We start from the raw sequence: 12456 nt of genomic DNA on the forward strand, positions 1-12456 counted from the left end.
ATTTTTTAAACCACATTTAGTCTCGTTTTTATTCGTCAACAATATTGCATTATACATGTATTTTAGTCATCGTCACATGACCATGCATTTACGTCTAGTCTCGTCTCGTTTTCGTCAGGTGATAACGGTTCGTTGACGACAATATTTCGTCATAATTTTCGTTGACGAAAGCAACACTACCCTAAGGGTTAGTTATGCTAATTTATTGGAATGAATAGTTGAAGGTAATCTCTGACAAATGTCTGTTTGGACCAAAAAGAGGCATAATGTGTTAGATAGGTATCACAGTATGATTTCACAGCAATGACTGATTATTTAAATATTCACAGTTTAACAATTTAATGCCTTTTAATGGCTAGATTAAATCAGACTCTATCATAATAGCGTGACTCTATTCTGTCTCTACTTGACTTGACCCATGTCCTTACCCAATGAGGTCACTGGCTGCATTGACAATCAATCATCCATATTAATTGTGTGTATAAAAGTGCAAATATTGAATTAAGCCAGTTGCATTTGGCCTCTGTTGAACTCAGACTTTTGGATGTCTGTCTTTATTTGCATACTCTTGCTTAACTTTCAACTTCATGCAAAGGCAGAAAAGCCTTTTTGCCGAATGATGGGGGACCCAAAATACCCATTGCTATCCAAGGATGGAGACGTAACTATTGGAGCACTTTTTCCAATCCACAGCATAGAGACATTACCTTCATTTAAGTTTAAGCAAAAACCTCAGCTTTTATCATGCTCAAGGTTTTTTACTTCAAAATCTATTTTGGTCATTATAGCAGATTGTGCAAATAATGCAGTTTGTTTAACCTTCTGGTTTAATTTTTTTGTACAGTGTGAGTCTGAGAGATTTCCGAATGGCTCAAATCATGATCTTTGCCATAGAGGAGATTAACAGAAGTGAAAATTTGCTCCCAAATGTTTCTATTGGCTACCGAATTTATGATACCTGTGGTTCAATACTATCTTCTATGGGTGCAAATATGGCATTGATGAATGGTGAACAATTTGCATCAGGGGACAGATGCAATGGACAGTCTCCTATTCATGCTATCATAGGAGAAACAGAGTCATCCAACACAGTGATTCTGTCCAGAACTACAGGACCTTTTAAAATTCCAGTGGTAAGGAGCAAAAACACTTAATGTTTGACATAAATACTGATGACTGTTTCACTGTTTTCTTATGCCTTATTTCAGATAAGTCCCTCAGCCTCATGTGAATGTCTCAGTAATAGAAAAGATTACCCCCATTTCTTCAGAACTATCGCTAGTGATTACCACCAGAGCAGAGCACTAGCATACATAATCAAATACTTTGGCTGGTCTTGGGTGGGAGCAGTGAACAGTGACAACGATTATGGAAACTATGGAATGGCAATATTTCTGAATACAGCCGAGAAGGAGGGGATTTGTGTGGAGTACTCTGTAAAATTCCAGAGAACAGAGCCTGAAAAACTAAAAAATGTGGTAGACACAATAAAAAAAGGCACTGCAAAAGTCATTGTTGCATTTCTTACCAATTTTGAAATGAACAATCTACTTGATTATTTAATTATTCAGAACATTACAGGCCTCCAAGTAATTGGTGTGGAGGCATGGATAACAGCAAACAGTATGGTCACTCCAAACAGTTTTCATGTGCTGGGAGGATCATTGGGGTTTGCTGTGAAAAAAAACAATATTGAAGGTTTTGCAGATTATGTTATAAAAGCATTCTGGGACACAGCTTTTCCATGCTCACAGACTGAGGGGAATTCTTCTCAATATCAATTAATTTGCAACGCATATCAAGATCTCCTTGTGTTGAAGAGCAACAATGAAGATGTGCCTGAACAAAGATATGCAAGCAATGTATACAAATCAGTTTATGCTGTGGCTCATTCACTTCACAATCTACTGAAGTGCAAAGAAAAGGAGGGTTGTGAAACAGACCTGAAAATACAACCACAGCAGGTAATAAAAAAGATAGAGTGATAGACTGAAAGGCAATGAACAAGAGGATTCACCAATTTGTGCCTGCAAATGACTTTTTCTCAATAGGTGGTTAAGGCTCTGAAAAAGGTCAATTTCACCATAAAGATGGGAGATCATGTGTGGTTTGACAGCACTGGTGCAGTTGTAGCCCAATATGAAGTCGTGAACTGGCAGCAGGACTCTAATGGATCAATCAAGTTTAAACCAGTAGGATACTATGATGCCTCACTGACCCCTGACCAACGATTTGTGCTCAACACTGACAACATAATCTGGGCCGGAGGACAGCTGGAGGTAAATGGCTGTAACATGCTTATCATACAGGGTTTGTTTAAAGTTTGGAAATAAAATGTCAAAACATTTGAACTGGTCAATAAAAATAGCTTGAAGGATATCACATTAGAAAGGTATTTTGGTAATACTTTATTTTGATGGTCCCTTTTGAACGTGCTGTTGACTAAAAGTAACTTTGCAACTATATGTCAACTAACTTTCATTGGAGTATAAGTAGACTGTCTGCTTAATATCTGCAAACACTTTATTGTGATGGTCCTCCAACAGACACTCTACTGACTATAAGTAATTTTGCAACTACATGTCAACTTAATCTAACCCTAACCCTACCAGTCTATTAATACTTAACTACACTCTAATGAGAGTTAGTAGACATGTAGGTGCAGCGTTACTTATAGTCAACAGAACGTGTTAAAGGGGCCATCAAAATAAAGTGAAACAGTGCCCTCCAACTTTGCTCAAGGCTTTGCACCAATTCAAATTCAGAACAGAAATTTTGGTTTCCCCTACACAAAACCGTTTACAGATGTATGCTGTATGATTCCACATTTATGAAAGTAAAATAATGACAAATGTATTTGAAACAAAAAAGATTGTTGAATTTCACTAATTGAAAAATAAAAATGCACTGCTTGCACTTCAACATTTCACACACATTTTCATTATTAAAAATTCAATATTACTTATTGAATTGTCTCTCTCTGGTATACATCAACACCCACTTGCACCACCAGCTGGTGAGGCCGACTAGCAGCAGATGGAGATTATGCACCAATACTCTACTGCTATTCCTGCAGTTCCCAATGTGTAATGATTTATTCATTATCCAATAATGAATTTATGGACCACTGAATTTATGGAAACTGGACCATAAAATGGACTTAAAAATTGCCTGTCGAATATTATAGGTTGTATTTTTAAACAGACTATTTTGGAAGTGAAATCTGAAAGGTGACTATGGATTATTACATTTTTTATAATGAAAATGTGTTTGAAATGTTTTGAATTGAAATATTCACAGCTTAAAGGTGGGATAAGCGATATTTCAAAAAGGCTGTTGGACATTGTTGATATTTGAAATCAACACAAACAAACACACACACCCCTCTCTTCATTGCTCCGTCTCCAAAACTCACCCTCCAAACCTAACCGCCCTGCTCCGAGTCAGTCTCAAACCCTGCGAGTACACTAAAAATGCAAGCCCTAAACATACAATGCATTAAAATACAAGCAATGTTAATGCAATGCATTTTATTTTTTTAAATTAGTGCAATTCAACAAGCTTTTTTGTTTCAAATACATTTGTCTTTATTTTACTTCAATCATATTGGTTTCAAAGAAGATAATATGATTTACATTATCAACTGAATATTAGAAAACGAAAATTGCATTAATTCTTGGTGTACAAGGAAAATAGTTGTGGTCTAAATTGTATACAGTGCATTTATATTGTTTACTGACACTGGAAATTCAGAGCAGAAAGGTCAAGTGTATAATGATGTTTGATCAAATGTACAAAAGCAACAGCAGAGGGCATTACTGAACAAGTTTTGAACAAAATGGCATCACTACAGTTGTAATGGTTTTGAATTACTGTAACAGCACTTTGAAATGAATTTCATTCCAAAAACATTTTCACTGACCATGAGCATGTCTCCCATTGCATATTGGCATCAATTAACATTGCAGGTATGAAATACTGTTCTCAGAAATTGACAAATTAACAAAAAAATTACAAATATTTTTATTTTGCAAAGTAAAATTAGGTAATTGTGTACAGTGTATTTTTCTATGTAGAAGCCAAGGTCTGTGTGCAGTGAGAGCTGTCCTCCAGGAACTAGGAAGGCTGCACAGAAAGGAAGACCCGTCTGCTGTTATGACTGTATTCCATGTGCAGAAGGAGAAATCAGTAATGAGACAGGTAATTTTCAGCCCATCTCTCAGTTTCGGTCCATGTACCTTCGGATAATTTGTTTTCTCGTTTTTGTTTTCTAAACAGTTAATTTATCACATATTCAACCCTTCTCATGAACATAAATAAACAAATCTCGGATCAGATTTTCATCACACTTTGTTCTAATCTGCCAACTGGAATAACAATAAAACTAAAATGGATAAACAGCTTGAATATTCGATCTCTACATGGGCGGGAATAAAACGCCCCTTTCCACTGATTGGTCAACCATAGATAGATCAAGCTGTGTCATCAGTTCTTACTCAGGTCCGCGCAACAGAATAATAAGTCATCTGATACAGTTGTTCGGATTATTACAGAGTTTATTGCAACTACATTTAATCTCTTTCTCATCAAACATCCAGACTAATAAATGGCTCGACACAAACCATACCAGGGCAGAGCCTAGACAGAGCTTTCTTCTGTGTAGGCTACACATAAATTTGCGTGCCGTGAAATACTAATTTATCATATTAAATAATAGTTTACTTGGCATTTGCTGTCACAACTACCCCTAGTCTACATATTTGGCACACCGCCTGTTTTGTTTAGCTGACCAAATCTTAAAATCTGTGTCTGTGCATTCAGACTGCCGCCGGCAAGAGCATCAAAGTGACCAGAAGTCATTAATTTTCAATGCGAGCTCTGACGACACAAAATAACACAAAAGCCTTACCACACAAATGGCTTTTAATTGGTTTATTTTGTTAGCAAACATGTAACTATAATTGTTAAGTTCTTTCCATTGATCAATTTCTTACTTTCACATTTAAAAGATTTCATGAGGTTAACTTATACTCTACTTGTGGTCAGTCTGCACAAATACCAATCAACATGCTTGTTTGCTTTGCGGCCCCTTTAAAAAAGTTTCACAATGCGTTCTTCTGCCTACACATAAATTTGCGTGCCGTGAAATTAGTTTATCATATTAAATATTAATTTACGTCATATCTGCTGTCACAACTACCCGTAGCCTACCTATTTGGCACACTGCCTGTTTTATTTAGCTGACCAACACTTGAAATATGTATGCCAAAACTGTGCAACGCACTGGACAGTGCGGAGAGAATGTAGCATATTTACACTGTAGAGAAGTGCAGAGCAGCAGTCCTGACTGTTGTTTTGAGCAATAGACTGATTGTATTTCATTAACACTGAGTATTAAAGGGATAGTTCACCCAAAAATGAAAATTAGCCCATGATTTACTCATGCTCAAGTCATCCTAGGTGTAAATGACGTTCTTCTTTCAGACAAATACAATCGGAGTTTTGTATAAAAAAATTGTTTGGCTCTTCCAAGCTTTACAATGGCAGTGAATGGCCGTTTCTGTTTTGAAGTCCATAAAAGTGTATCTATCCATCATTAAAGTGCTCCACACTTAAATATCCATATTTAAAACTTTATAAAGTAAAATAACTAGCTTCCGGCCAAAAGAAAATACGGATTCCACTTACGCCTAAAGCGCAACTTATGACGTCGGAAGTAGTGTAGTGCGTCATGTCGTAGCGTAAATATCAGCAGTACGTTGCATTAATCACATAAGTTGCGCTTTAGACTTTAGTGGAATTATTTTACTTTATAAAGTTTTAAATATGGATATTTTTCTTACACAAACACATCGCTTCGCTTCAGAAGGCCTTTATTAACCCCCCGGAGCCGTATGGAGCACTTTTATGATGGATAGATGCACTTTTATGGACTTCAAAACAGAAACGGCCATTCACTGCCATTATAAAGCTTGGAAGAGCCAGGATATTTTTTAATATAACTCCGATTGTATTCGTCTGAAAGAAGAATGTCATATACACCTAGGATGACTTGAGGGTGCGTAAATCATGGGCTAATTTTCATTTTTGGGTGAACTATACCTTTAATATCACTCAAAACAATGTTTTAATAAAGTCACAGATCATTGTGCGACTCACAGCATAAGCACACAGAGTAGTGATTAATTTCTGAACAAATCGGTTAAGTAAGTGATTCACCAGCCATACAGCCTTTTATTACTGAACGAGTCAATGTTTGACAAAATGACTCATTCATTAACACAGTGACTTTCTGCCACCTACTGGCGATATTTCATAATCGTTTCATCTTGTAATTTATTTCAGATTTCTGTATTCAAAATGTTGTTTAAAACATAAAATTAATCTCATTGTATTATGCATTTGCAGTTGCTGTGTAAATGCATTTACTGACCTCTCTGAGCAGCATTACATTGTGTAAATAGGCCTCCATCAAAAAGCAACTTCAGATGCTGCTTCTATGCCACCTCTACAGCACAAGATGCCTTTGGTTGAATCAGCCTATAGAGTTAAACTCTAATTTTATTGACTAAATTTAAGAATTTAAATTTAAAGATGACATAGGCCTACATTAAATAAAAGTATTAATTATTTAAGTATACTTAATTATTTAAGTATATTTGGCTTAATTAATTTCTGATGGTGATACATGGCAAAAAAAAAAAAAAATACTCTTCATCTCTGGCTTTATTATTCAAAGTGTTATTTCATAGTCTACCATTGAATTGATTCTGCTCTGTGCTTCACTGTAATTTATGCATTCTCTCTGCACTGTCCAGGCCGCCGTGCAGATTCGGGACACAGATTCTGAGAGTTGGTCAGCTAAATAAAACAGGCAGTGTGCCAAAAACGACTAGGGGTAGTTGTGAGAGCAGATGCCACGTAAATTATTATTTAATACGATAAATTAGTATTTCACGGCACACAAATTTGTGAATAGCCTACACATAAGAAATCACTGTCTAGGCTCTGCCCTGGTATGGTTTGTGTCGAGCCATTTACTAGTCTGGCTGTTTGATGAGAAAGAGATTAAATGTAGTTGCAATAAACTCTGTAATAATCCGAACAACTGTATCAGATGACTATTATTGTTACGGTCACCAACTGGAGTGCCCTTGAGAGCCCCCAGAGGGCACTCCACATCAGACTATTGTCATTCCCTCTCAAACTACAATTCCCATAATTCTCATTGTTCTCAGCACTCATTGTTTTCAGCTGTGTCTCATTATCCTGTTAAGCTCACCCTATAAAAGCCTGGTTCATTCTATTAGTCTCTGTGTGAAGTCTTGTATGTGTCTTACTGCATTTCTGAGTGTGGTTTTCCCTGTTTTCCCTGTTTTCCCCTGTTTTTCCCTCTTTGCCTCAGCCTAGTGGTGGGCATATCGAGGCTTCGTGGAACACTGAAACAGTTGAAGCAAATGTGTCGTATTGTGTCAAGGCTTCGAAACAATTCGACACCCGTCTCTACGGTGACCCCTAATTGTCAGAACAGTGTAAATGCAACAAAAATGAGAAGACAGAGAACATCGCCCCCAGCTGTGAACCATTGAAATTTTTAAGTGTTTCGAAACGTTTCGTAATGAAGCCTCGTTTATTGAAATCACGTGACTCTGGCAGTTTGATACACGCTCCGAACCATTGATTTGGAACAAAAGATTTGTAAAGGTTTCGAAGCTTCATGAAGCAGTGTTTCGAAATTACCATCACTATCTTTAACTGTTATTGTTTGTTTGTGTATGACCCTTGTCTGGATTTGGATTACGATTGTGGAAAACACTTTAATTAAATACTATATTTGGATCCTCAACCTTCTTGTCTCTGAACAGTAAGTGTAACAATTATTCTGTTGTGGAGAGATAAGAACAGATGACAACACGGCTTGATCTTTGGTTGACCAATCAGCGGAACCATGTAGAGATCGAATATTCAAGCTGTTTATCCATTTTGGTTTTAGTGTTTTTCCATTTGGCGGATTAGAACAAAGTGTGATGAAAATAAAAATATGAAAAAACGAGAAGGGTCAGATATGTGATAAATAAACGGTTATACGAAAAAGAATACGAAAACAAATTATTTGAAGGTACACAGAGTTTTTTTGTTTTTTTTTTAATGGTAATTTCCTTCTTTGTTTTTCCCTTCTCTTGCAGTATTGGCATGCAGTACTGCAAGAGAAGTATTAGCAAAGAGTTCATAAATAAAATTATTCTCCTTTTGTTTGTAACATCACAATTTTCTTTCCAGATTCAAATAACTGCAAGCAGTGTCCAGGGGAATATTGGTCTAATGCTGAGAAAAATAAATGTGTGTTAAAGGCTGTCGAATTTCTGTCATTCACAGAAGTTATGGGTATAGTGCTAGTCTTTTTCTCACTATTTGGAGTTGGATTGACTATACTGGTGGCCATCCTGTTTTACAGCAAGAAGGACACCCCCATAGTAAAAGCCAACAACTCAGAGCTAAGCTTCCTCCTGCTCTTCTCATTGATTCTGTGTTTTCTCTGTTCACTTACTTTCATTGGTCGGCCCACAGAGTGGTCCTGTATGTTGCGACACACAGCGTTTGGGATCACTTTTGTCCTCTGTATCTCCTGTGTTCTGGGGAAAACAATGGTGGTGTTAATGGCCTTCAGGGCTACACTTCCAGGAAGTAATGTCATGAAATGGTTTGGGCCTGCACAACAACTACTCAGTGTTCTTGCCTTTACACTTATACAGGTTCTTATCTCTGTGCTATGGCTAACAGTATCTCCTCCATTTCCCAACAAAAATATGAAATATTACAAAGAAAAGATCATTCTTGAGTGCAGTCTGGGTTCTACTATAGGTTTCTCAGCTGCTCTGGGTTATATTGGTCTACTGGCTGTCTTGTGCTTCATGATGGCTTTTTTGGCTCGGACGCTGCCTGATAAATTCAATGAAGCAAAATTCATCACATTCAGTATGCTTATATTCTGTGCTGTATGGATTACATTTATCCCATCTTATGTCAGTTCTCCTGGAAAATTTACTGTAGCCGTGGAGATATTTGCAATTTTAGCTTCAAGCTTTGGTTTACTATTCTGCATATTTGCACCAAAATGTTATATAATCATGTGTAAGCCTGAACAAAATACAAAGCAACATATGTTGGGAAAGTTTAACAAATAAACTGATTTAATTTAACTGTTCTTTTTCAATGCTATATATGTGGACAAAGTCATAACAATTTGACCATGTACAAAGTAGCTCTGTAGAACGTATGTGGTCCACGAGTTTGAGTCAGTCACTATGTTCTGTATGTTGTAGGTTTTCATGTTGCTAGTTACATTAAATAATAGTTTAGGGTATTTTCTTACAAATTTCACACTGCTTTTTATGGTGGTATCTGAATTGTTGTAATATGTGAAAAACAGAGCTGTTACTTGCATGAATGACATGTGGTAGGCCTGCCTGAAATGTTAATCTGGCAGTTTTAGTGCTAAAATTGGGTCTTTTCATTGGAAGAGATTGCAGCAGATGGTAGTTTAAATAATCTTTTATTTAAATGAAAAACTTCACTGACAAATATATTTATTGCTTGTGTGTATATCTTTTACCCATCTAAAAGTGTGTAGAACTACTTTTTTATACATCCCATCTCAAGTACCCATTGATTCCAAAGCGCATAATTTAAGACCAAACGGAGGCCATTAATATCCAGTTATTGGAGCCAAAGAAAGAGTGTGAGTGACTGTGTGTGAGAGAAAGATTGAACGTGTGAATTACTGAGTCTGTGCAGCACTCAACACAGCGCTTAAAAAACATCTGCCGATATCTTCGAAACCGCTAGTCCGATCGAGACGAAACCACCGTCAGAAGTTTGGAAACATAGGTCGATAGCTATACGCCAATGCCAAAATGCGAAAATATTGATAGTAAGGGGTAGTAAAATCCAATCAAAGTCATGTGTCAGTCATTTTTTACGTGTTTTTTCATATAAATGTCTATAACTCCGAAGCAAATTGAGATATTTTTACCAAAATTGACACACATATGTATGGGCTCATTCTGAGGAAACATAAAAAAAATGGTGGGACTGACCCTCTTGGTGGCGCTATAATAGAACAAAACATGCTAATAAAATGCTATACTTAACAAATGCATTGGTGTAATAATACGCAACTGTACTATACGTATATACTGCAATAATACGTATCCCCTGAAGGTACCCAAAATAATTCGAGACAGCGCCACCTGTTGGTCAAAAGTTATAACAAAATTTTCAAAACTGCTAATAACTTTTGAATAAATCGGCCTATTGTAATGCCACTGGTCTTAATAGATTCCTTGGGTCAAGCCGAGAACATAGATACCAAGTTTTCCTTATTTGGCTTCCTGTCCCCCATCTTGATTTTTCATTTAAAACCTACTTTTTCAAACTCCTCCTAGACCGTTTGTCCGATTTTCACCAAAATCGAATCGTATCATCTCCAGACCGTGCCGACTAAAAGTTATGGATTTCGTGTCGATAGACGAAACCGTTTTTGTATAGCGCAGCAGCAAATTTGAGGCATGATGCCAAAAGGACTATTCAGGTTTTATCTCTGCAATGCCTTGACATATTGACACCAAACTTTGTATGTGTCATTGTCACTTCACTCTGACCACATCACATCAGTTTTGTGACTGCACCACCTATTGGTCGAAAGTGATAATCAATTAAATCATATTTTTTATTATAGTTTATATACCCTTGATATCTTCAAACTTTAATATTCTTTTTTTATGCTTTTGAGACTCTTAACATACTTGAAATTGCATGAAACTCGACAGACACATCACACTTATTAACCAGTAGATATGTGTAAAGTTTCAGAAACGGCCGTGGCAAGGGGGCTCAACAGTGCCACCTTTAGTCAAAAATGGGGGCTTATTTTTTTCCTAGAATCACAAAACTTGGTACATATATTACTCTCATCAAGCCGGACAACTTTCTAATTTACAGTCATTAGCTCCGACCAACAGGAAGTCAGATATTTTGTTTTGAATGTGGATTTTCTCTTTTAAATTCTTGTTTCGGGGGCTTTTGGGGCCTTTAACGTGCTCGAAAACTCTTGAAACTTTGCACACAGGTTAGAACCCACGGCCATCAGGGCCGGGCTGAAGGTGGTACCTGGGCGTGGCAGGGGGGCTCAACAGCGCCCCCTTGAACGGGGTCTAAAAACTTGGTCCATATATCAAACACGCTTGCATAAATTAATATGAAACTCGGTACACATATAGATCTCATCGGGCCGAACAACTTTCCCTCGGTCAAGTTTTATGCCAGCCCGACAGGAAGTCGGCTATTATGGGTTGTTTGGAAACGCATGCTGTGGAATTTGATGTACTCCTCCTAGAGAATTCATCCAATCCCCACCAAACTCGGTGTGTATGAAGTCAAGACATTAAGGATGCTAAATTGAGGACAGATTTTTGATATCTCGAACGGTTTGACCGTGGCGAGGAAATGAATTTATGGCGAGAAAAGAGAAACACAAAGTGTTATAACTTCTGCATAACTGATTAACTGATCTTGATGAAACTTCAGCAGTGTGTTCGTGTAAGAGGCCAATCAGATGGATGTAACTTTTGTGAGTCAAAGTTAAAGCGCCACTGACTGGCAGCAGGAAGTGTGTCACTTTCAAAATGCTTTTGACAAAAGTGGGGGGGTTAGTTTTACCTACAGTTTAAAAAATCAATACGTATATTGGTCTCATCAAGCCAGACAACTTTCTAATTTACAGTCATTAGCTCCGACCAACAGGAAGTCAAATATTTTGGTTTGAATGTGGATTTCTTTGCAAAATTGGCCTCTGAATTTTTACCCACTCCTCTTAAGTGGTTTATTTTATTCCCACCAAACTTTTTCAACATGATGAAAATACATTAAAGATGCTAAATTGTGAACGGATAATAAATATCTCAAATGGTTTTGCTATGGCGAGGGATTAAAGTAATGTCAAAAAAGGAAACACTAAAAGCCTCATATCTTCTAAAAATGTAATTATACGCCATTTATTTCTATATAAAATTATACAAATATCAGAACTAAACCCATTTTATTCTTTTTTTTATTTAATTTAAGAATTGTTTAACCCTTAACCCTCTGGGGACCACAAACGCGCCCGCGCGTTTTGCTCGTTTTTTTTTTTTAGCAATGAAAATAAACACTAAATGCTCTGTTAATTTTGATCTTTCATTTTCGTGTAATACATCAATCGATCCTGTTCAGTTTCTATTTTTTTTCTGTATACTCACAATAAAAATAAAGTGTTTTGCTTTTTGAAAAATTAACATGATGCGATTTCTGCCTTCTCTCTGTCAGTAAACTCCCATTTGAAACGCGTTCGAAAATGATCTATAACTCCGCGAAAATTCAGTCAAACAGGCAAACAGACCCACGGGCATAAAGCTTGAG

The 12456-nt window shown here is 36.8% G+C and overlaps 1 protein-coding gene across 1 annotated transcript; it reads left to right on the plus strand.

Annotated features, from left to right (window-relative positions):
• Positions 1-544: 544 nt before the first annotated feature.
• LOC311089091 (extracellular calcium-sensing receptor-like) lies at positions 545-9185 on the plus strand (the record flags this gene model as incomplete). Its single annotated transcript, XM_084123541.1, has 6 exons — positions 545-753; positions 845-1133; positions 1209-1964; positions 2052-2279; positions 4077-4200; positions 8281-9185. 6 exons carry the CDS (start codon positions 545-547, stop codon positions 9183-9185), a joined length of 2511 nt encoding a protein of 836 aa, XP_083979667.1.
• Positions 9186-12456: the final 3271 nt, after the last annotated feature.

This window comes from Abramis brama (genome assembly GCF_963993115.1).
Source record: "Abramis brama genome assembly, chromosome: 9".
Taxonomy (NCBI): domain Eukaryota; kingdom Metazoa; phylum Chordata; class Actinopteri; order Cypriniformes; family Leuciscidae; genus Abramis; species Abramis brama.